Consider the following 26,580-nt stretch of genomic DNA (forward strand, 5'->3'; position numbering starts at 1 on the left):
TTGTTTACATCTGCACATGAAAATTTTATAAAATCCTAACAACCCTTAGGTCAGTGTTTCTTCTGTAACAACTAATTCCTAAGCTTTAAAACTAAACTTAGCATTTAAAATTTTTCCCAAGATCTGCTTTTCTCTTTTTGTAACATTTTAAATGTGAAGCTCCCTGAATGGATGTTACCATGACTTCACTCTACCTTTTCCTCTGCAGAAATGTTCTTCCACTGCTTGTGAGAGAACGTGCAGATATCTCAAGATCTATCTTTACTGTATCCTAGAGACTAGAATATTAATTTAAAAATTTTCCCTGAAAGTTTCTGGTAAGTCAACACCTGTGTTCTCTAAAGCATTAAATCCACAAAAAGGTAAGAATTCAAACTAAACTAGTAGGGAAAAAGATTCACCATACCAAAATTGTTGATGTTTTCCCTCCTTCCAAAGTGATCTCCAGGTCTGAAAGAGCAGCATCAACTTCGTCTACTTCTTTGTCACTGTTGTTCAAATGATTCTCTGATGTCATGATTGACAGCTTATTGATGTGATACTGAAAACAGAAATGATATTTTATTTAAATGTCTGTTCTAACTAGTAAAACTTTAAAATGAGATCACTATTCGCATCTATATTGAAAGCTTTTCATTACCTAACTTAAAAGATATAGTGTCCAAGAACTAGAATAGGAAAATAAATGGCAGTGCACCTACAATCAGTGTCCTAAACATCCCAATAAATATTTATCCAGGATATATAAAAATGATTTAGTTTGGGAAGCCCTAGGACTTAGAGTTAACAGGTTGTCCACTAAGCTCCACATGAGCAGAGATTTTTTACTCTTTTCTCCCCACTGCAGTATTCCGTGTGTCTAGAACAGGTCCTAGAACCAATGAATACTGAATGAATTAACAGAATATGCATCAGGTCTTTTGTAAAAATATATTAACATTGATTACCTTGTGTTACTATTATTACCCTGCAGAAGAAAATGAGTTGAAAGCTAAAGCCCTTCTTCCCCAGGCCCCCCAGCCTCAATTCAGTGCTGAAAACATGAACAGAGGAAGATGATGTTTATATCTCAGTTACGTAACAATGATAAGATGGATTACATTTATATGTGAACACACACACATGCATATTTGTGTATATATACCAGAGTAGTGGTAAATACTCCTTATGCAGCTAGAAAAATCTTTGCATAAAGAAAAACTAGTAATGATTTTAAATATATTTAGGTCAGTCACTTAGAACAAATATTAATAATCTATTAGATTCTGATGCTAAACCTTACAGAGGTTTCACACAAAGGTAAGTAGAACTTTTGAATCATTTAATCAGTTACCTCTCTTTTTTTTTTTTAAGTTTATTTATTTTGAGAGAGAGAGAACGTGCGTGTGTGAGCACGAGCAGGGGAGGAGCAGAGAGAGGAAGACAGAATCTCCAGCAGGCTGCACGATGTCAATGCAGAACCCGATGTGGGGCTTGAACCCACAAACTAGGGCTTGAACCATGAATCATGAGATCAAGACCTGAGCTGAAATCAAGAGTTGACACTTAACCGACTGAGCCACCTAGGTGCCCCTAATCAGTTTCCTTTCAAAGCATTAAGTAGCACTCCAAATTTCTAAAGTATTCATTCATTGAATAGGATCTGTTCATGGGAACACTGAATGAACTAATCTGAGGCCAACTGTCAGTGTTCCTCTGTATTTTAAGATTAGTGAATTGATAATGAATAGTCTCTGGCTATACCTTCAGCTGTGCTGAAATGAGATCCCTCCAGTGATAGAAACTTCCATGTTCACAAATCATGGAGAATGTGGTAGGTTGAGGCCCTCAGGAAGTTGCCTCAAATGTCAGTAACATTAAGAATCGTCAAGAGAGTTGGTTAAAAATACATATTCTTAGGTTCACCCCACAGAGATTTTAATTTAGCAAATCTGGAGTCCAGCCCAGAATCTGCATTTTTATTAAGTGACTTAGGTGATTCTGATGCAGAAAGTCCTTTTAAGTTATACTGGAGAAACCCTGGCTATGAATGGGAATGGTCATAAAACCCCAGCTTTGCTTTCAGAGGTGCATCGGTTATCTTTTAAATGTTACAATACAGACTCAGACCCAAATACTTTAAAAACAGTGTTATTAACCTTTCTGTTTTTGATCCACTCCTCCTTACTTTGTTTCCTTTTACTATTGTAGATAGAAGCCCCAAGTTCAGAGTGCAGACTGTCTAAAATAAAAAGAATAGGCATTTCTTTTTTTTTTAAATTTTTTTTTTCAACGTTTTTATTTTTTTTTTTTTTGGGACAGAGAGAGACAGAGCATGAACGGGGGAGGGGCAGAGAGAGAGGGAGACACAGAATCGGAAACAGGCTCCAGGCTCTGAGCCATCAGCCCAGAGCCCGATGCGGGGCTCGAACTCACGGACCGCGAGATCGTAACCTGGCTGAAGTCGGACGCTTAACCGACTGCGCCACCCAGGCGCCCCAAGAATAGGCATTTCTTTCCCATTTTTTCAAAGTTTCCCCCTTCTGTACTGGATGGATTCTTAGAGCCTTTGGTTCAGTTTCTGGGAAGGCTTCTAAGAACTCAGGATTTCTAGTCCAAAATTCTCTTATAGAATCTAGATTCTAGGGGCACCTCGGTGGCTTAATCAGTTAAGTGTCCGACTTTGACTCATGTCATAATCTCACGGTTTGTAGGTTCGAGCCCCAGGCTGGGCTCTGTGCTGACAGCTTGGAGCCTGCTTCAGATTCTGTGTCTCCCTCTTTCTCTCCCCCTCCCTCTCTCAAAAATAAACATAAAAAAATAATAATAAATCTAGATTCTAAAATGGTTCAGGAGAGCGATGCTTTGGGACATTGTGTCCACAAATTAAAATTCAGGTCTTGAAGTGTTTTCTACTGCACTAAAATGGACTGTCTACTGTACACTGGGTGAGGGAAAGCTATGAAATGATCCTATTTCTGTGAAAATACAACTGTGTGTGTCTATCTGACCCTTGGACAACATGGAGGCTAGGGGCACTGACTCTCCCAAAACCTTACTAATAATAGTCTGCTCTTGACCAGAACTTTATCAATAAGAAACAATTAACATATATTTTGTATGTTATCTATGTATATACTTATTCTTACAATAAAGTTAGAGAAAAAAATGTAAGGAAAATACATTTACTGTAATGTATTTATCGAAGAAAATCTGCACGTAAGTGGACCCATGCAGTTCAAGCCTGTGTTGTTCAAGGGTCAACTATATTCTCACTCAGCAAATTTTTTTTGAGCACCTACTATGTGCTCATAGGTACGTCTGTATCTGTTGGTTTTTTAAAAAGTGCATTATTTTTATAATAAAAAGATAAATACTATGTAATAAAAGTCTGTGATTTTCCCCCATATACATTTTATATGTACTACTCTTCTGTCATTGGCAAAACCGTCACTAGAAAATTATAAGCCTATATTCTAAGTGAGAAAGATGTAGGTAGAAAACTATAAACCAAGTGAGATACTTTGAACAAAATTACTCCAGAATTTAATTCACGAAATTCTTCAGACAGTCTGAATTATCCAAAAACACAACAGAAGATTCTTAACTAGCTGATTAAACAAGTCTCTACCTAAGCTAATTTATCTGCCATCAAAGATTTTCCTTGTTTAAGCTTTGTTTCGACTCCCTTCTTTTATCATATAAACTAAGGAGAAATGAGCTTTTCTTCCATTGTAAATCGGACAATTTTTTAAGTCTTAACCAGAAAACCTTCCTGGATGCATAAAAGCATTTGGAAGACTGGGAGCATTTTTATTTGTGTTCTAAAGAGAAGAAAATAAAATCCTTTTTACAGTGAAAGCTTTTAATAAGTAAATGTCAACTTTGCTTCCTGTACTTAAAGAACACTAATTTTGTCAGGACTTCTGGCAAAACCAGAATTCTACCATAATCTGAGAACATTCACCAAAGCCTCATTCAACTATGTGAACTGTAAGAATGACTAATCTGTGGTCAGCTGGATCCCAGTGTCTCTAAGAAGGCAGATCTGTGGATGCCTCCCTAATGTTATTTTACTAAAGGGGGAAATTTTTGAAAATGTAAGCACTACCGTATTCTTAAAAAGTTGGTATGCAAGAACTACAGTTGAGAAAACACTGGTTTAATCTAAGGAAAACATTACCTACTTAAAAAAAATTTTTTTTAAATGTGTGTATTTTGAGAGAGAGGGAGCGCCGTGTGCCTGTGAGCAAGGGAAGTGCAGAGAGAGAAGGAGACAGAATCCCAAGGAGGCTCGCACTGTCAGCGCAGAGCCTGAAGTGGAGCTCGATCTCATGAACTGTGAGATCATGACCTGAGCTGAAATCAAGAGTCAGACACTTAACCGACTGAGCCACCCAGGTGCCCCTATCTACACCTTAAGGATTATCATTCTGAAAACTAATTTATGTTTTGTTTCAGTAGTCCATTAAAATTTATCACCTTTAAAATGTATTATTTTTTCTATAGCCACTTAAAAATATTATCAGCCCCAGCTACTTAGGAAATATGCAAATAATAAGCTTCATTTTAGAAATGGGATTTTCAACGTAGATCTTATTTCTAAAGCAAAATGGGGTAGTTTTAAACTAATATATATCTGGGGTGGGAGAATAGTTTTCTTCTATAGGATACAAAAAAAATAGCTGAAGTATATACCACTAAACTCTGAAAAGACAAAAAGTTAAATTCATGTATTTACTTTGCCTTCTAAGTGTATATTCATTTTCAACACAACAAAAAGCAAACACTATCAAAATGCTACTGAAATTACAATGCAACTTTACTATTTAAAAATAATCCCCTATCCTTTCCATTGAAAAGTCCCATTTACCAATACTCTCCACTACCTGCAGGGCTGCAAACATCATCATTTCTTCTTCTGTGCATTCAATTTCTTCTAGGAGAATAGCCCATTTGGCCTGCTCATAAAGCTGATTGATTCTGATTGCATCATACTGCAGCAAAAGAGACATAATCCTTTTGTAATACATCACCTTTAACATAAAATAACTTGAAATTTGAATATTCACGTTCAACGCTTGGAAAAAAAAGTTTTAATATACATTTTTTTCCTGGGATTTTTATTTAGTATCAAATACTCAATAATGAGAACGATACTTACAGGGTTAAGTATGTCTATATATACCCACATCTAATTTTCCATTAAAAATAACACTGAGATGTCCAAAACATTATTATCCAATATTAGAAATAGATTCTGTGTTATTTTACAGGGAAACAATCATCAGATATTCCAGAGTTCTTAAGAAAATGAATCTGATTTGAAAGACATTTAAAGGGTAAAAGTGACTGCTTTTCAGTGTTGGTACTGCAACCTGCCACACTAAAATGTTATAATCAGAGAGTAAATTATTTTAGGGAACATCTTATTCACTAGGGTAAAGCATGCTTAGACAAAGTGTCAGGTCCTTGTAAAGAGCAATTATTTTAAGAATCTGAAATAAGAGAGTACATATTTGTACTTGCGGAGAAGATTTATTTATATATTGCTGAATTATCCATTTAGTTACATTAAGAAAAATTAATAGTAATGTCTTAACAATACATAGCATCCCCTTCCCCAGCAAATGTAACTATGTTCCTAAAACAACTTTGGTTTTCCTAAAATGAGACATGATATGACCTAAAAGGGACTAAAATTATTTTTATAGTTCCAATATATACCTTTTACAGTTACAATAAAGAATTACTTAAGCACATAATAAAAAATGAAAACTATATACATGAAAAACTAGACACTAATCTAGACATGAAAAGGATGAGAGGTAGTCAAGAGAGGTTCCCTTCCTCCCAAGGATGATAAATAAGGAAGCAAAAGATCCAAATCTCTGTGCCATATGTATTCTAGGGAAAAATACTTGAGATTTCATAGCAAATTTAACTCTTCTAGGAAAAGCAAAGTGATACAATCATTTGATACTAAAAACATATTACAAAGTTTGGCTATTAAATAGGAAGAAATGTAGGCTTAAAGAATTTTTAAGCAACATCTTTTGATTTATAATTAGAAATCTGAAAGTCATTTAAAAGGTACTATTTCAGAAAAATCTTCTTTTACAAAAAGCACAGCTGAAGAGAAGTGTTAAAAAAACAAAACAAAACAAAAACAACCCTAAAACTAACTTTACCAATTCTGTAGTACCAAGCTAGTGCTTTTAAAAATACAAATCAACCAAAAGTTCAATTATTTTAACAAAAAAGAAAAAGGTTTAATTATGCTTCCGACTTACTAACACAATAGAATTATTTCAAATATAGATGCCTTTGTCTAAAGCTTAGGCTTTTAATATTATTCAGACTTGCTATATATAAATGATTCCTAACCCCACTAACTGCAAAAACCAAACATCCAAATGAACAAAACAAAAAGAAAAAAAAGAAGATCCCTCTAAAACCCTCGGTACCTTTGGATTCAAATCAAAAAAGCTGTAATACTTGAATCGGAGAAGCAAGGCCTCATTTTCCTTCACATCCTGTTCCATGAGAGATCTTGAGGAATCAAGCCACCTGGACAGATTAACGAGGGCATTAGAACAAAGCAAGACAAGATTAATAAAGTATCTCTACCTCTCACTGGAGAAAGAAATTCTTCAACATATCTGCATTTTAAAACTTACCCTTGGTTGATTTTTGCTTTGTCAAGAAGAGCCTGGGGCTTGAACATTTTTGCCAAGATTTCCGGTGATGTGATTGGCTGACTGACAGCAAGTATACCAGGGTTGCCTTCTGACAAAGCACTGTCACCAAACCAAGCAGAAGTTGGTGACAAGGGGCTTCCATCATGAGCGTCGTAAGTGGGGGTCATTGTTTTACTATAAAGTCCTGGGCTTGAATATATACTTCCTAATAAATAACATGAAAAACAGGTAGTAAGTATGAAGCACAGAATCTTAGTTTTCAGTAATACATACTACGATGATATAAAGCAAATTGTGAAACAAAAGCTTCATTCTGGAAGGAAAGCTTAGTGCATTATTTTACCTGTCTTGAAAACATGTAAAATTAACTTTAACTCTACTTGTATAACATTAGAACATGTAATAACAAGGTCAAAAGAATATAATTAAGTTGGCAGAAAATCTGGGGGAAAAATCAGTTCAAGAGAATTAGAAGGAAGACAAGTTAAGGATATAGCTGAAGCAGACAGACCAAGTTTTTGTTTTTAATTGTGGCAAGGCTCACCTTTCAGAGGGCCAATGTAAAGAACATCAGTGCCTATAGGAAAGGAAAGAAAGGAATTCAGAAGATAAAGGAAAGGCAACAATAGAAGACAGAAACAAAGAATGAAAAGGAAAAGGAAATGGGAAAAAGAACACAACAGATTTTTTCCTAATATGAATCATAAACTAAAGTTAAGTATTTCAAATGAATTTAAGAGTAAAGAATCTTAGAAACTGTAACCTAACTGTAAAATAAATGTTTTTGTCCAATCAAAAGAATGAAATTGTGCTTAAGTGTCCAGGGACAAACATATCCACTTTTATCACCCTTTGAAATCCATACCTTGTTCTAAGAACTCAATGTAATTGAATAAATGCACATAAATTAAGAGAACAATTTTGTGTTAATGTTTTCTTTTTTCTTTTTTTTTTTTTTTAACGTTTTTATTTATTTTTGAGACAGAGAGAGACAGAGCATGAACGGGGGAGGGGCAGAGAGAGAGGGAGACACAGAATTGGAAGCAGGCTCCAGGCTCTGAGCCGTCAGCCCAGAGCCCGACGCGGGGCTCGAACTCACGGACCGCGAGATCGTGACCTGGCTGAAGTCGGACGCTTAACTGACTGCGCCACCCAGGCGCCCCAGTGTTAATGTTTTCTTATTGAACAGCCAAACTGGTTCCAACAGATTTATAAATAAAGTATTAAAGCAAAGGGGTAGATAAAATTTTGCTAACAAAGATACATTTTATAATTAAGCCCCTGAAGGCAGGGATATTGTATCTTCTAATTCCTCAGTGTTCAGTAGGCCAGACACAAAGTAGTGGCTACATAAATAAAAACTTGAATTAAATCAACTGACAATATATCCTCTATCACCTAAATTATAAAAATTAAGGAGATAAAATTAAGACTTAAAAAACAAAAAGTTCACAATGGCATTAAGTAAAAGCACCTCCCCTTGAAGTCCTAACTCTGTTCATTATATTTTGTCTTCGTAATTAAAAAATGTGTAAATAAGTATCAACACTGTTAATGGATGATGGAAAGAGAATGGCTGTTTCCCTTACCTAATTTAGGAATATGTTTAGGAATTTCCTTTCCACTCTAACAATCCTTCCCTACCACCTCACCCCAATACAATGATAGAAAAAATTACCTATGAAAAATTGGTGACCATGCTAGAGATTTTTGTAGTTGTCATGACCTAGTCTAGGAAAAGAACACAAAGGAAAAAAAAAAAAAAATCTTGCTAGCCACAGGGTATCTGATTTGATGTCCCCAGTAGGTATTCTTCAATGTTAGTGACTAAAGCAACTTGCAGAATCTAAATGTTGTTAAATAAGCAACAAAGAAGGCTGTCAACTCTCCTTTTTAGCTTTAAAGAACACTGGAATAGTGAGTGATATCCTTAAAAGCTAGAACTTTAAAACTACAACGGCATTTTGTGAAAGGGTTACTACTTGGGCACCCATACTTATTAAAAGGGCTGAAAACGGGTGCCTGGGTGGCTCAGTCAGTTGAGCGTCCGACTTCGGCTCAGGTCATGATCTCACGGTTCATGAGCTCAAGCTTCACATCGGGCTCTGTGCTGACAGCTCAGAGCCTAGAGCCTACTTCAGATTCTGTGTCCCCCTTTCTCTCTGCCATCCCCTGCTTGCACTCTCCCTCTATCAAAAATAAATAAACATTAAAAAACATTAAAAAAAAAAAGGCGGCGGGGGGGGGGCTGAAAACATTACTCCAGCTCAGCTTGGCAAAGAATAATCCTGCTAGAGCATATATGTATAAGGGATAGGAAAACACTATCTTCTAGGCAAAATCTTCTCATTGTGTATTTCAAAGATCTAGCAAAATAAACCCTTTACTAGGAATGTCAGAATATTGAAAATTCATTCCTAGTATGATGGACTGTAATTACGATTCAGAATTAAAGTTAGAATTGACAATTTTCTTCATGAAGTTTCTAAAACGAAATATATTCCCCTAAGTCGCACAACATTTAATGGAATCAGCCACCCAATCGATTCTCTTCCCGCTCAATTTCCTATACTTTGTATATTCTACACTTCATATTTGATCACTTCGTTGTTCCTATTCTTATTCTCTTAGGCACTCCACAGTCATAACTCATTTAGTGTTTCCAACAATCCTATTATTCTCATTTTAGAGGAGCAAATGGAGTCACAGAGAGATTAGGTAACTTGTCCAATGTCAAAAGCTATTAAGTTTCAGAGCCAAGCTATAAATCAGCCAGTCTGACTGAAGCTATACACACTGCCTCCTGGGCACCATAACTTATTTAAGCCATTTCCAATTGGTGTGCATTTATTTGTTTAGAATTTTGACTTCACCACTGCTACTGCAAACAAATGCCTTGCAACAGTTGTGTTTGTACCTATTTCCTAATTCTATCAACACTGCTGGGACAGAGGATATATGTGCATTTTACACTCCTTCTAAGTCTCAGTTCAGTGACAATCCCAACTACCCTGTAATTCCTGATTGCCCGATTTAAACATATTTGAAAAAAATAAATAAATAAAACTTACTTGAAGCAGAAAGCTATTACAGGGCAAGATGAAGCAACATATTTAGTCAGCAATAAAATGGGAGTTTGCTGAATTTTGTGGTATGATAACAAAAACAGTAAGGAGGAGACAGAGTTCAACAAGCACTACATTTTAGGGCCACTTACTATAAACATTAAAAACCCTATGTAACTTTAGAATTTGTCTCATAACTTGGTTACTATAAATTATATTCTTATACATTCTTTTTTAAAAGAGAGTACTAAAGAATTTAATACATTTTAGATAATTTCTCATCAAAATATCAATCTCATACCATATTTAGAAAACAAATTTCAGGTAAATTAAAGTGCAACCGCTCTGGAAAGCAGTGTGGAGGTTCCTCAGAAAATTAAAAATAGACCTACCCTATGACCCAGCAATAGCACTGCTAGGAATTTATCCAAGGGATACAGGACTACTGATGCATAGGGGCACTTGTACCCCAATGTTTATAGCAGCACTCTCAACAATAGCCAAATTGTGGAAAGAGCCTAAATGTCCATCAACTGATGAATGGATAAAGAAATCGTGGTTTATATACACAATGGAGTACTACATGGCCATGAGAAAGAATGAAATATGGTCCTTTGTAGCAACGTGGATGGAACTGGAGAGTGTTATGCTAAGTGAAATAAGTCAGGCAGAGAAAGACAGATACCATATGTTTTCACTCATATGTGGATCCTGAGAAACTTAACAGAAACCCATGGAGGAGGGGAAGGAAAAAGAAAAAAAAAAAAAAAAAAAAGAGGTTAGAGTGGGAGAGAGCCAAAGCATAAGAGACTGTTAAAAACTGAGAACAAACTGAGGGTTGATGGGGGGTGGGAGGGAAGGGAGGGTGGGTGATGGGTATTGAGGAGGGCACCTTTTGGGATGAGCACTGGGTGTTGTATGGAAACCAATTTGACAATAAATTTCATATATTGAAAAAAATAAAAAATAAAAAAAAATAAAAATGTTGACATTACAGGAGTTAAAATATATAAATATGAAATAATTACATAAAAGCATAAAAAGGAAATGTAGAAGAATTGTTATAATACTTGTGAAGATTTTCTTAACCAAGAGTGAAAAACCCCGAACTATAAACAACAAATTTGACTACGTAAAAATGTAAAACTTTGGCACAGTAAAAAAGACCACAAAGAAGATTTAAACAATGCCAGTATAGGGAAAATATCTAAGATACCAAAAGATTAGTGTATCACTAAAACAAAAATATAAATAAAATGGATAAAGTCCATGATTTGAAACTAATAGAAAAAAATGTAATGTCTAATGTACATTATTCAACTATTATTCATACTAGTGTTTATCAGGGAAATTAAAAATGTAATTCTGAGATACTATTTATTGTCATATTAGCAAAATTCAGTAAAGATTTACAACATTTAATATAAGTCAGAAGGTAGGAAAAGGGGCATTTTCTTTTTTTTTTTTTTTTAATTTTTTTTTTTCAACGTTTATTTATTTTTTTTGGGACAGAGAGAGACAGAGCATGAACGGGGGAGGGGCAGAGAGAGAGGGAGACACAGAATCGGAAACAGGCTCCAGGCTCTGAGCCATCAGCCCAGAGCCTGACGCGGGGCTCGAACTCACAGACAGCGAGACCGTGACCTGGCTGAAGTCGGACGCCCAACCGACTGCGCCACCCAGGCGCCCCAGAAAAGGGGCATTTTCATGTACTGTTGATGGGAGTGTAAAACTATTACTTTTACACTCTTTTTTAGAATATATTTGAATTTCTGGGAACTTTTTGGAGTAGAGAAACAGTTCAATATACATTTTCTACATGGAAAGTTTTGGCACTATTTATACTAAACTGGGGAGACCTTTTACTCCAACACAGAAAGATCACCAAAACACTGTTTAATGGAAAAACTCCAACGGAAGAACAATACATAATACATACTAGGCTACCATTCACGTTATAAAAACAAAATGAGACATGCAAGTGTATCACATAGAAAAGGTACTGGCGAGTTGTGCTCCAACTGTCTACAACACAGTCACACAGCAATCAAGAAATGGCTACTTCTTAAGAGGGAGCAGCAAGGGAATAAGTTGAAGCAGAATTTTCACCTTCAGTTCATTTTCTATACTATTGGAATTTTTTTTATAACGAGACTGTATGAATTCTGTAATTAAAGGAAGATAAGATCCATGAGTACATTATTACCACGTGAGAAAACACAAGTTACAAATGTATAACACCCCACCCCCAACCCCTCGGGAGCTGCCCGTGGCTTTATTTATGAATCTGGTTTTTGGGTAGTCAAAGCAGGAGACTCCGCTTCAGTGCAAATCCCTCTTCCAGGAGCCATGACTCACCAGAAAAGGGTGCTCGGATTTTGTTAGACACGTTTGCTTTGTGTAAATAAATGTTTACAATTTTATATTAAAGAGGAAATAAGCGTTATTTCTGAGTGTGTATTTTTTACTTTAACAGATTTTAAAACTATGATCCTTTATATATGTGTTTTGGGGGAGCTATGATAAGTTTTATGGCAACCAGTTGGTATTGTTAACTTTCTATTGTCATCAAAGTACATAAAAATGCTATTAATCCCCTTATCCTCCTCCTGCCCTTAACTCTGGTATACACCAAAAAGAAATCTTTACTCTCCTTCTTTTATCATTATAAAATAATAAATGTATTTTGCTAGTATGAAAAAAAACACAAATGTATAACACAGTCCCACTTTCATTAAAAACAAAAATGAATACATAATTCTATAATATTTGAATTTTTACACTCAGCATGCATTATTTTTATAATTAAAGAACAGTTTAAAAAAATACCTTGGGGAACCATAAAGTGAACTACATGAAGACTTCAGCCCTGTACACATGGGGCAGAGTCAGCCAAGAGGCAAGCAAAAGCCAGAGCTGTCCTTGCAGCCCATGCGAGGATGTCTCCCAGCCTCAAAGAAGGTGCTTGGCTTGGTTAAAGCCAACCCTCACACTACTCCTTTTTAATTGGAAACATTTTAGGATTGGACCAGAAGACTGTGTTCCATCAATGAAACCCCACAGGCTTGGGCAGACACCTGTGGCTCCTCAACAAAAGATGTTCACCTGTGTCTACACATCTGAGCCTTCCTAATGAGAGCTCATTTCCCTTGTACTGTGGATCACCCAGTGCCAGAAGAAAGATTTTTGAAATATGAAAATTACTTTTCAGCCTCAAAAAGGCTCTTTGAAAAAAAAGCTGAGTTGGGATAGAGGCTGTTAACTCAAAACCAGATTGAAGTGTTGGAAAATGTCTTCAGAGTAAACTGCTATCCTGGCATTGATATTGGAGAAGACTAAGCTCAAAAACTGAACCTAGAAGAAGAGAATCCAGATCTGGTCATACAAAGCTGAAAAGGTCCCACAGACAATCACTTGTTTTTAATAGTGAAAAAAAAATTTCAACACAAATCTCCTGGAATAGGAAGAAAACTAAACATGTGAAATTATCTTACAATTGCAGAACATGAAGAATCAATGGAAATATCAAGTGTTAAAAATGTGATGTTTTCTGCATTTAGTCTGTTGTCATTTTTTCCTGAAAATATACTGTAAATATTACTATTATAGCATAGGACCTATTATATTTGGGCACTTTTAGTTACAATAAAGCCTTTCCTACATATTTCAATAAATATTTTCAGAAAAAGGCAGCTATTGTTTGAACAAATTTAATAATTTAGTTTGCTAAAAAAATAAAAATTAAAAAAAATTAAGTATCTTAGTGCTTAAAATGGCAAGCTCCAAATAGGAAAAATGGCACCTTGCTTAAGTGATTTTCCTAACAGTGCCAAACTAGTGAAGTATTGATTAATTTCTGTATATTTTAGGACCCAGAATTTTCCTTTCTCTAAGCTGCCTTTAAATTTTTTTTTTTTTTTCCCCTGATGCAAAAGCAAAAGAAGCCTTTATTCGAGCTAGCTCGAGCTCAATCCCCTACCTGCACCGACACAGTGGTGAGATACCGGGGAGAGAGCTAAAATTTTTAAGAAAAGTTTCTAATGAGATAATTTTCTATTTCTATTTACATAGTAAATCTTAAATTAGTAATCTGTTAAGTCAGTACTATACTGTAAAGTTAATTCTTACTTGGAAAAACTCTTCCCCAGACCCGGGATCAGGCTAGTTCAGTGTGTTCCCTCCCTCATAGGAAATTAGAGATCTGCTATTTTCCTTCTTACGGCTAGGAAGTGGTGAAGCACTCAAGAACATGCCATCTGAGCATAGCTGTATGAGCAAGGCATTTAAAAACTCATAAAATTTTATAATTCTGTGTAAGAATTTGACTAAAGTCTGGGAATCAATTCACTCATGATACTTAAATCTTGGAACATTATTTTTTAAAAAAACATAGCCTTGCTGAAGTATAATTTACGTGTTAATATTTTACCAAACATTCCTATTACTATTCACAATATTTATTTCAAATATTGTAAGTGGAGAGATGATATTATGTAATGCTTAGAAACATGAATGTTGGGAGCCAGCAAGTCTGGATTTGAATTCTAGCTCTGCCCCTTATTATAAGCTTGGGCAAATCATGTAACTCTTGTCGGGTTCTTTCCTTTTAAGTAAAATGAGGATAATACCACCAAAATCACAGGGATTTTTGAGGATCAAATGATAAAGCATGTATTAAATAACAGTTATCATTTATCGAGTATATATAGAATTATTGACCATGCTCACACTGAGATGCTCATAATTCAAAAAGTATGCAGTATTAAACCGAGCCTGAAGAGTCTATCTAATCCTTACCATACCTGCCATAGAGAAATTCTTGTGAAGCATAGTGTCTGACATCCTGAAGATGTCATGTATTGAGATACATCGACCTGTGCTATTTATTACAGACACAGTATGCAAGTGACCATATTTTTCAGTATTTGGTCCAATAATCAACTAAGGTGCTGACAAATCAAAAAAGCATATAAACTAGATGGAGTATACATCTGTAAATATTCATCTGTAATTTAAAATCTCTCCAGTTTACTGTATGTAACACCTCAAACAAAACAAAAAACAAAAATGAACCCACATTACCTAGTCCCACTTACATTCACTAAAAACTGAAAGCAGGGATGATGTCTACTGTCAGATGCCTTCAGCAATATAAATCACCATGCATAAATCAAATTTTAGAATTAACCTTACTCTAATGAAAGACACACTACCTCCTCAATCTGTAGGCTTCTTGCCACTAGTAACAACTCTATTCCCTTTATTCCCTCCTCCACATATGACTGGATATAAGTTTGATATTCTAAAATTATTTATTTTGTAACATGACTCTATAATACACTGTCTAAATTCCTCAGCCTGACATTAAATACCCTCCAGTGTGATCCTGAAGTTCCTTGGAGGTCTTTCCCCGTGAATTGGCTCAGCTGGATTATTCACATTGTGTACTATTCTTTTGCCAAAGTGTTCCTTGTCAATATCATTCTGCTTGGATTGCTGTTTCTTACCATCAAAATCCTAGTCAGTGGAACTTTTTAAAAGCTGAAGTCACAAACTCAGTTTCCCAACCTATAACTAAATATACCCTATTTGGAATTGTTTTGCCTTCCGAATTCCTGTAACACTATTTGCTACAACATTTATATATTACCTCCTAAAGTACAGTAACCATGTTTTTCAATTAGCCTATAAACTTATAAGAATGGTCTTATTTTTTGGTATCTCCTAAGTGCCAATCAGTACATGTATAAAGACATAAAAGTTACAAGTTACATATCCTTAGACATTCCTAACCTTATTGTGCCATTTCTTCAACCTTAAAATGAGTAATAATATAATCTGCAATGAGCTGTAGTGAGAATTAAGTGAGTTTCCTCAAATAAAATATGCTAAAGTAAATTTACATGAGCATAATGTATAAAATGGGCATACACTAAGCACTAAATTGTTTGTTTTCATTATTGTTATCACCCCAGAATTTTTAAAAACCAAGAATAAAGTGATTTAACTAATTCAGTTCATTATGGTAACTATAATGTCCAGTCTCTGCATATGCCCAGAACTGAAGAACCATGTAATTTAATTGGTCATCTAGCTACCCAAAAGACACTGCCTATGCTCCTGCTAGATGCCACATAATTGAGTTAGGTTCTGGTAACAAACACATGAGAGACAGTTCCATCATGCAAGGAACTCATAATTATTAGGTAAAAATATGCAATATAATACCAAACACAGAAAAGTCCAGTGACTTAAGATAGAAGGATGCTTAACTCAGGTTGGGGAGGTAATGGAAGGAAATTTGAGAAAGCTTCTTAAAGGAGCAAAGCCTTAATAAAGGAAAAAGGTGGAAAGGCAAAGGGATCAGCATATGCAAAGCACAGAAGTTTTAAGTAACCTGGCAAAAGTAATATCTTAACTAAGTAATCGTGGTTTTCAAAGAATACAGGAAAAAAAGAGCTAAATACTACAAAACTGCTGGTTTCTGCAGTGCAAAGAACTGAGCCCACTTAAGGCACTGCCCCTTTTTGACTATTCCTGAGCAGTGAACCAGCCTTCCTTTTTATTGATGCAACTACTAACACCTGACATGATCTACACATGACAGACCCTCCCTGGTGGTGATTTCATGATTGAGAGAAAAAAATGCTGAAGGTGAGTTTTTTAAACTTGACTACTCTTCTGACCTTTGTAATCCATTTGTCAGAAAGACATAAGTATACAGACACATCTATGGTTCTCACAATGAGCCTTTGCTCAGTCAAAGTCTCACCTGATCCAGGAGTGATAAGAGGCCCCTCTAATTCAAGTGCCTCATCTTCAGACTGGTCATCTAGCTTTTTCTTTTTTTTCTTTGTTGGATCTCTGGGTTTTTTCAAGAGAGAAAGTTCTTCAGGGTGTCTGATATCTGTTAAAATAAGAAAAAAGATTATTTTACTAGCATAGTGTAAAATTTAAACACTTTATATCTGATAAATTCATCTATTAATCCACTCCAATATAAGAATTCATAATTTCTTTCTGTGTACATATGTGTTTGTGTTGGGCCAGACATTACTGCCACGCAAAACACTAAAGTATGGCACTTCTAAAAATAATCTACCAAAGCATTCAATTCATAGCTATGTAATAAAATAGTAACCTTGAATTGGAAAGAAAACAATCTGCTAGAGTACAGAAAGAAAATATTAGAACTCTTATTTACATATTTATTTTTTAAACATTTTAAAACCATAAAAAATTAAAATTTATATCCTAGCCATAGCAATTAGGCAAGAAAAAGAAATAAAAACATACCAATTGAAAAGAAGTAAAATTGTCACCATTTGCAGATGACATGTTAGTATATATAGAAAGCCTTAACTACCCCATCAAAAAGCTGTTGGAACTGGGGTGCCTGGGTGGCTCAGTCAGTTAAGCATCCAACTTCAGCTCAGGTCATGATCTCACGGTTTGTGAGTTCAAGCCCCGCACTGGGCTCTGTGCTGACAGCTCAGAGCCTGGAGCCTGCTTTGGATTCTGTGTTTCCCTCTCTCTCTGCCCCTCCCCTGCTCACACTCTCTCTCTTCTTCAAAAATAAACAAACATTAATAATAAAAAAAAAAACTGTTGGAGCTAATAAAACTGAGTGAAGTTTCAGGGTATAAAAGCCTATTGTGTTTTTATACATAAATAACAAACTGAGAAAGAGACATCAAGAAAACCAATCCCATTTAAGTAAAATACTATGGAATAAACTATACCAAGAAAGTGAAAGAACTGTACACTGAAAACGAGGAGTTGATGAAAAAAATAAAGACACAAACAAATGGAAAGATATGGTGTTTGTGGATCGGAAGAATAGGTATTATTAAAATGGCTATATTACTCAAAGCAATCTGCAGGTTTTTTTTTTTGTTTTTTTGTTTTTTTAATTTTTTTTTCAACGTTTATTTATTTTTGGGACAGAGAGAGACAGAGCATGAATGGGCGAGGGGCAGAGAGAGAGGGAGACACAGAATCGGAAACAGGCTCCAAGCTCTGAGCCATCAGCCCAGAGCCCGACGCGGGGCTCAAACTCACGGACCGCGAGATCGTGACCTGGCTGAAGTCGGACGCTTAACCGACTGCGCCACCCAGGCGCCCCAGCAATCTGCAGGTTTAATGCAATCCCTATAAAAGTCTAACGATACTTTTCACAGAACTAGAACAAATAATTCCAAAATCTGTATGGAACCAAAGAAGACCTTGAACAGCCAAAACAATCTATAGAAAGAAAAACAAACCTGCAGGTGCATGCTGCTCGATTTTAAACTATACTACAGGGGTACCTGGATGGCTCAACTGGTTAAGCATCCAACGCTTGATTTCAGATCAGGTCATGACTTCATGGTTGTGAGACGGGAGCCTGACGCTGGGCTCCACACTGAGCATGGAGCCTGCTTGGGATTCTCCCTCCCTCCCTCTTTCTTTCTCTCTCTCCCCGGCCCCTCCCCCACTCATGCACATGTGGTCTCAAAAACTTTACCACAAAGCTGTAGTAATCAAAACAGTACAGTGTTAGCACAAAAACAGACATATAAATCAATGGAACAAAATAAAGAGCCCAGAACTACACACACACACACATACGGTCAATTAATTTATGACAAAGGAACTAATAATATACAATGGGAAAGAATAGTCTCCTCAATAAATGATGCTGGGAAAACTGGTCAGCTATACTGAAAAGAATGAAACTGGACCATATATGAAAATTAACTTAAAAGTGCTTGAAGACTTGAATGTAAGAACTAAAACCATAAAATTCCTAGAAGAAAACATATGGTAATAAGCTCTTTGACATCAGTCTTAGAAATATTTTTTTGGACCTGACACCAAAGGCAAGAAAAACAGAAGGACAAATAAACAAATGAGACTGCATCAAACTAAAAAGCTTCTGCACAGCAAAGGAAACCAATAGAACCAGAAGGCAACTACTGAATAGGAGAAGATATTTGTACATCATATATCCAATAAGGGGTTAATATCCAAAATAAACAACTCATACAACTCAATAACAAAAAAAAATCCAATTAGAGGATCTGAACAGACATCTTCCCAAAGATACACAGATGGCCAAAAGGCACATGAAAAGATGCTCACCACCACTAATCATCAGGGAAATGCAACTATAAATCACAATGAGATATCACCTTACACCTGTCACAATGGTTATTATCAAAAAGACAAGAAATAATACGTGTTGGAGAGAATAGGGAGAAAAGGGAAACCTTATGCACTGTTTAGGAATGCAGACTGGTGCAGCCACTATGGAAAACAATACAGAGGTCCCTTAAAAACTTAGAACTATGACATGACCTGGCAGTTCCACTACTGGGTATCTATCCAAGGATAACGAAAACACTAATTCAAAAAGGTAGCTGTTCACTGCAGCATTATTTACCATAGCCAAGATATGGAAGCAAGCTAAATGTCCACTGATAGATAAATGGATAAAGAAGATGTGGCGTGTGTATAAACACACACACACACACACACACACACACACACACACACACACACCACACTCTGGAATATTACTCAACCACAAAAAAAGAATGAAATCTTGCCATTTGCAACAACATGGATGGACCTAGAGGATATTATGCTAAGTGCAATTAAGTCAGAGAAAGACAAATACCACAATTTTACTTGTCTGTGGAATGTAAAAAACAAAACAAAACAAAACCAAGATGCAGTGATACAGAAAACAAACTCGTGTTTGCCAGCAGAGAGGGGAGTTAGGGGGGTACAATGGGTGAAGGAGGATCAAGAAGTACAAACTTCCAGTTATAAAATAAGTAAGTCATGGGGATATAATATGCAGCATGGGGAATATAGTCCATAATATTATATTAATTTTGTATGGTGACAGATAGTAAGTGCCCTGTGGTGATCATTTTGCAGTGTATACATGTGTTGATTCAGTATGTTGCATACTTGATACAAATATGATATTTTATGTCAACTATACCTCAATAAAAAAAAAAACCTTTCCATTACATGGTAGCCATCATTCATTCTGTATGTTGTAAATTACACATGACACATGAAGTAAATTTAAGTACTTTCGTATCATTACCAAATCTGAAAGTTTTAATCAATTCAAACTTTTCTGCCTTGTATCAAATGGCTATAAATTTGTGTTTATCTTACTCATTTTCATGTGAAGAATCTGGTAAGAGGAAAAAATGGCTAAATGACAGTAACAAAAAGAATTAACAGCCCATATAAATAGATATAGAATATTATGTTACATACCCTGTCCATAAATTGTTGCAAGAATTGTTAAGAAGTCAGTTTTACCTAAATTGAGCTAAAGATTCAATGGAATCTTTGTCAAAATTCCAACTTGATCTTTTATACAAGATGACAAGTTGATTCTAAAATTCGTATGGATATGAAAACAATCCTAGCATAGTCCAAGCAATTTTTAAAAGACTAAAGTTGGAGAACTTACACTACCCAATATCATATAGCTACTGCAGTTAAGACAGTGCAATTATTAGCTACATGATAACATGTATATATGAAGAGGAACCAGAAGCAGACCCACATATAAGTAGTCAATTATCTTGGACAAAGGTGCCATGGCAATTCAAGAGGAAAAGAAAATCTTTTTTCAATAAACAGTGCTGAATGAGAGATTCATACATTAAATGGATCATAGACTTTAAAAAAGTAGACAAAGATTTCTTACATAGAACACACACATTCCACAAGAAATTGTCCTTTATTAAAAAACAAATAGGGGTGCCTGGGTGGCTCAGTCGTTTGAGCGTCCGACTTCGGCTCAGGTCATGATCTTGCAGTCTGTGAGTTTGCGCCTCAGACTCTGCGCTGACAGCTCAGAGCCTGGGGCCTGCTTCAGATTCTGTCTCCCTCTCTCTCTGTTCCTCCACTGATCACACTCTGTCTCTCTCTCAAAAATAAAATAAAAACATAAAAAAAATCTGCTCTTTGAAGAATACTGTTAAAAAAAGGCAAGCTGTATATTGAGAGAAAATATTCACAAAACATATTACATATATTTGACAAAGGACTTGTATTTAAAATTTATACAGCTCAATAATAAGCAGACTAATGGGCCAAAGATTCGGATGAGCACTTCACCAAAGAATATATAATGGTCAGGAAGCACAGAAATACTCAACATTATCGGTCAGTGAAATGCAAGTTAAAACTGTGAGACATTATGTGCCCACAGAGTAGCCAACATTAATAAGATTGATAATACCCAGTGTTGGTGAAGATGTGGGGAAGGAACTGAAACTCTCATACTCAGCTGGAGGGAATGGGAAACATTTCTCAAAACTGTTTGGCAGTTTCTTATAAAGTTAAACACACAACCCAACCATTCCACTTTGAGGTACTAACTGAAGAAATTAAAAGCACATATGTAACAGCTTTACTCATAAAAGCCAAAACTGGAAATAACCCAAATTGATAAACAAAATGTGGTATTTTCAGATCAGTGGAATACTACTCACACTTTGGAGCACAACTCGTGAGTAAAAAGGGAAAACTGATACCTACAATAACATGAATGTATCTCAAAATCATTACACTAAGTGGAAGAAGCCAACTAGAAAAGCATATATCCTACATAATTCCATACATAAAATTGCAAAAAATGACAACAAATCTCTAGTGACGGAGCAAATAAATGGTTGCCTGACTAAAGTTTGAGAGCCAATGCCAATATTCTCTATCCTGACTATTGTATCCTCAAATTGTATACTTTAAGTGGGTACAGTTTATTGTACACCAATTATACCAAAATTAGATTAATTAAAAAATAAAGAGTGTAAAGAGGAGAGCCAAGAACAAACGAAAATGAAAAATGGAGCAGAAAGGAGGAGGACCGGTCTACGTATCTGGCAGCACTATGCTCACTGTATGTCAGGGTCTGAGTAGAACAGACGACAAAATACAAAAGGACCGCATAACCTGTGATGTTACAGACTGCTAAGTTACTGGATCAGAGTTTTATACGTGGCAGTTTGTACCTTCAGGAGCTCACAATATCCATTAGATTCAATCCAGTATTACAAAGTCAGGAAGCTTTTTGTTTGTAGGGGACCCGAAACTAGGAACGGAGCAGACAGGTGTAGAGCTGGTGAGACATAATCTGAGGCACAAGCGCACAGCCCAGCTAACCGAATCCTGATCTCAGTTCTACTACTTATTAACTGTGACTGTGGACAAGCTACTCAGCCTGCCAGCGTCTGAGTTTTCTCACCTGTGAAATAACAGTACCTCAGGAGGTGGTTGTGAAAATTAAATGATTGATATGGAGCCTGGCACATAACAAGTACTTCCTATTAGGTATTAATTTTTTTCTTTAATTTTCTCTATTAAAAAATATACAATTATGGTAGAAATTTGAAAATTATAAAAGTGGTTGAGTCACTTAAAACCTATTCTTGAAAAATGGAGTATGACTATGTATATAAGTGATTATTTTAATAGATGTATAAAATTCCACTGTGTAAATGCAGTATAATTTAATGATTCTTCTAATACTGAACCCATGATAAATAATGACTTTACAAATATCTGTGTACATATTTTTCCACATTTTATTACTTCAAGAATTCACTAGAGTGGAATTACCAGATCAAAGGTTATAATAATTTTAAGGCAAAAGTGGAACAAGATGGGCATATGAGTTATTTAAAACTGGGCATTCCAGTTTATATGCAAACTGGAAAAACAGTGTATTTCCTTGTTTTAATTGACATTTATTTATTTACTAGTCATGTTGAACATCAAGAGTTTTCAGCCATTTATATTTCCTTTGCTCACGTTTCTATTAGGAGTCTTCAAATCAAAGTTAATCTGTATGTAAACTGCAAACCACACTGGACTTTCTTTTTTTGAAAGATGTATTTTATATATACTGTATCCCATGTTTAAAAAATAAGTCCAAAAAAATCTTTTAGTAACTATATGGTTTTTTGGTTACTCTGTTGGTTATTTGAATTTTACTCTTAGGAACACTCTGGTCCAAGTCATGTTTTTGTTTTATTCTGTATTAACAGGCTATTTTCTGGGGAATGTTTTTCTGAAATACAAAAACAGAATTACCAGAAAAACTGTCCTGAACAGACATGTTACAAGAGAATAGGTGAACACAACTGTTCTTTAATTATTACTAAATTTGGGGGAAGTACATTTTAAGTACTAAGCGGCAGAAACCATGTTAAAAATAAATGCTTGTTCCTTAAGTTCTCTCTTTATCTAGAGAGGGAGAGAGTGAGTACAAGTAGGGGAGAAACAGAGAGAGGGAGAAAATCCCAAGCAGGCTCCATGTTGTCAACTCGGGCCAGAGGTGGGGCTCAAACTCAGGAGCCGTGAGAACATGACCTGAGCCAAAATCCAAGAGTCGGATGCTTAACTAACTGAACCACCCAGGTGCCCCAAACTCTGTCACTTTCTTAGAAGCTTCCAGGCATAGCTGATTTCTTTTTAAAGTTAGAAATATTGCAGCATATTGTTTAGCTAAAGTTACCCAGTTAAAAATCAGATTCTCTTCATTCTTATATATTCAAGGTATAAAGTTTATCAACTTATCTTCCAATGCTGTTTTTGAAGTTTAATGGATTAGCACTAATTGCTATGATTATGTAGATTCAGAAATTCTTAAGATATTTCAAGTGTATCTTTTGAGCCATAGTTATCTTATTAATAGAACTGAATCACCATTTTCTAGAGTACTTTTAAAAGAAACAAGATTTAACATGCTAAGGGACCAAATCACTTATGAGTTGCATTTTCAGTTCTCAGTATACCCTCAGCTCTAAATGCCATCACTGCCATGGTGGGAGAAAACAAAGGCATTAGACAATCCCAAGCTTCTAAATAATCAGTTGACTACACTACTTCAGTATCAAGTGGGGGCAGGGTGGTGATGGTAACCTATCTCTCCACCCATTGGTTCCCTCAAAGTAAATCATGTGCTGGTAGAGGGTGAAAAATCTAGAAAAGTCTAGAAGAACATACAATGAGTCACACCTGAGAGATAGGACATGCCTCTGTCACAATTCACCATAGGTTTAGTGGAAGAGGGGAAGGCAAGCATGTTTAATTTGAAAAGGCATCCCAAATGTTTCTGGCATGTCCCTTCTGCTTGAGAATCACTATACTACATGAGTCATCCTTTGAGATTTTTGTTCCTAGGTCATTTCCTGTCCAGTTCACAAACCAGCTATTAATGTTATTAGAAGAATGAATCCTGTTAAGTATAACTAGCTTTCTGCTCAGTCATAAGTATATAAAAAGGTCATAAGCATATAAGAAAATCATAACCATATGTGTCCAGGACAATTGCTTGTGAAGTTAAAAATAATACTCATAATACACGCTTTGGCCATACCCCATACACTCTCAGTGACTCAGGGCTTCCAGCAGCTTGTTTTATAAAAACTCTAGTGATGGATGTTAACTAGACTTACTGAGGTGATCATTTTACAATGTATTCAAATATCATTATTTTATATATCTGAAACTAATGTTATATGTCAATTATATCTCAAAAAACATTAAAACAGGGTAGCCACTGGCTATACGTGAAGGTGGTTTTTTTCATTTCGTTATAATGAAAAAGCAAAGTAAACCTACACCCTCCACATAAGACACTAATGATCTCATTCATACAGGAATTTAGGACTGATTTACTTACTGTGTCTTGCATCAAGAAAGACTAAACTGGTGAATTTTGAAATCTGAATCACATGTAAAAGTGGGCCAGGTGAAGAGCTTAACTAATTAAAGTTTATACTTAACTAAAATATACCTGGAGGACTAGGAGATATTTTGTCTTGAGACTTTCTTGTTACACATCTGTATTGAGCTGGTGCATTAATTCTCACTACTCTCCAAAATCATACAAAAAAAAAAAACATATATATATATATATATATATATATATATATATACATACACACATACATATAAAACATGTACTTATAAGAACAAAAAGAATGGGAGAAAACAGCACATAAAAAAGTCAGAAAAACTTGGGGAGACATAAGCCAGATTGGGAGAGTAGTCAATGATGTAACAAAGTGGAGAAAAATAAAATTAAGGGGTTTGCAAAAGGAGATACCAATGGGAAATACGCTGACTCACAGTACCAAACATCAAGCACTGAAAACAGACATGAAAAATGAATCCGGTCCCATAATGGATTAAACTTACCTCCTAGATACATGCCCTTTAGGATTTCTTAGAAGAGAATCTAAACAGCCCTAGGGAAAAATCTTTTAGATAGTGACATTTGATAAAGCTTACTCGGTAGCTAAATATCCTAGAGAGGGGTGACAAGCTAAACCTATTTGTATTTGTAGTGCCCCATTATTAAGTATATGAATGGACAATCAATGATTGATAGACATTTGATAAAGGAGTCTGTGGAGGGTTACAATTCTAGAGATAACTCCTTAAAATTTCTGTCCCTGGTTATACACAATCATACACTAATCTAGAGACTGCTGAGAAGAGACTGCAAATGGAATGAAGACTACTAATCATCTGATTTAAGGGAGATTATCCGGATTCTTTCTGTGGGTCCAATGTAATCATAGAAGGTCAGCCAAACAGAAGAGGAAGGCAGTAGAGTGAAGCACAGGAAAGAGGAGCCAGAAGGGAGGGCCAGACAGATGTGAAGAGTAAGGACTAGACTTGCTATTGCTGACTCTGAAAATGGAGGAAGGAAGCCACCTGTTAAGGAATTTGGGAGGACTCTAGAAGCTGAGAATGACCTCTCACAGATAACTAGGGGAAACCCTGGTCTCTACAGTCACATAGAACCAAATTCCACCATGAAGAATTCTTTCTCAGAGACTTCAGGAAGGAACACAGCCCTGCTAACACCTTACTTTCAGCTTTATAAGACTAACTAGAAGAGCCAGCTGAGCCACACTGTGCCCAGACTCTTAACCTATGGGAACCATAAGCTAATAAATTTGTGTTGTTTTAAGCTGCTAAGGTTATGGTAAAATTTGTTATGGCAGCAATGGAATGAACGCACAGAGCTTCTAACATGAAAAAGACCTAATGAAAAGAAAAACAACTTGTGAAACCAGAGATAATGCAGAAAATAGAAGAACAAAACAAAACCTTCTTAAATATAGTTCTTAGTAAGACAATGACATCTATGACAGATGAATAGCATGTTATAAAGAACAGCTAAAGATTAAGAAAGATCTTAGGAGATGCAGTGAAAGCAGTTCAAAGAGGGAAATATATACTAATATATACCTCAAGAAATAAAAAAAGTCAAACAATCTAATCTTACACATAAAGGAACTAGAAAAAGAAGAACAAAGCACAAGGTGAGTAGAAGGAAGGAAATAAAAATGAGAGCAGATATAAATGACATAGAGCCTAAAACAAAAGAAAACAAAACAAAAATCAATGAAACAAAGAGGTGGTTCTCTGAAAAGATAAACAAAATTGATAAACCCTTAGACAGACGCATCAAGAAAAAGAGAGAAAGGACCCAAATAAAAGCAGAAATAAAAGAGGAGAGGTAACAACCAATACAGTAGAAATGCAAAGAATTATGAGAGAATACTAAAATTATAGGCCAACAAACAACCTAGAAGAAATAGATAATTCCCAGGAAAATACTATCTTCTAAAACTGAATCAGGAAGAAACAGAAAATCTGAACAGACTACCTGTAACAAAAAATAAAACCTACCAAAAACCTACCAAAAAATAAAAGTCAGGACCAGATGGATTCGTGAATGAATTCTATGAAATATTTAAAAAAGAGTTAATACCTATTCTACTCAGAGTATTCCAAAA

General features: G+C 35.5%; 1 protein-coding gene and 1 pseudogene across 4 annotated transcripts in view; one reads left to right on the plus strand and one right to left on the minus strand.

Annotated features, from left to right (window-relative positions):
• The window catches only part of FERMT2 (fermitin family member 2), an 85,753-nt gene that overhangs the window by 15,946 nt on the left and 43,227 nt on the right, over positions 1 to 26,580 (minus strand). For 2 of the 4 annotated variants that reach the window (XM_030319120.1, XM_030319119.1), the window contains exons 4-9: positions 16,518 to 16,652; positions 7,225 to 7,257; positions 6,660 to 6,885; positions 6,447 to 6,549; positions 4,869 to 4,976; positions 407 to 541 (exon numbers count right to left, since the gene is read on the minus strand). In XM_030319120.1, the coding sequence (XP_030174980.1) occupies positions 407 to 541; positions 4,869 to 4,976; positions 6,447 to 6,549; positions 6,660 to 6,885; positions 7,225 to 7,257; positions 16,518 to 16,652 (740 nt within the window). The remainder of the gene's footprint in view (positions 1 to 406; positions 542 to 4,868; positions 4,977 to 6,446; positions 6,550 to 6,659; positions 6,886 to 7,224; positions 7,258 to 16,517; positions 16,653 to 26,580) is intronic. The other 2 variants (XM_030319122.1, XM_030319121.1) reach the window with 1 other exon arrangement.
• Positions 12,685 to 13,262, plus strand: LOC115516463 (annotated as a pseudogene).

This window comes from Lynx canadensis, chromosome B3 (assembly GCF_007474595.2).
Source record: "Lynx canadensis isolate LIC74 chromosome B3, mLynCan4.pri.v2, whole genome shotgun sequence".
NCBI lineage: Eukaryota > Metazoa > Chordata > Mammalia > Carnivora > Felidae > Lynx > Lynx canadensis.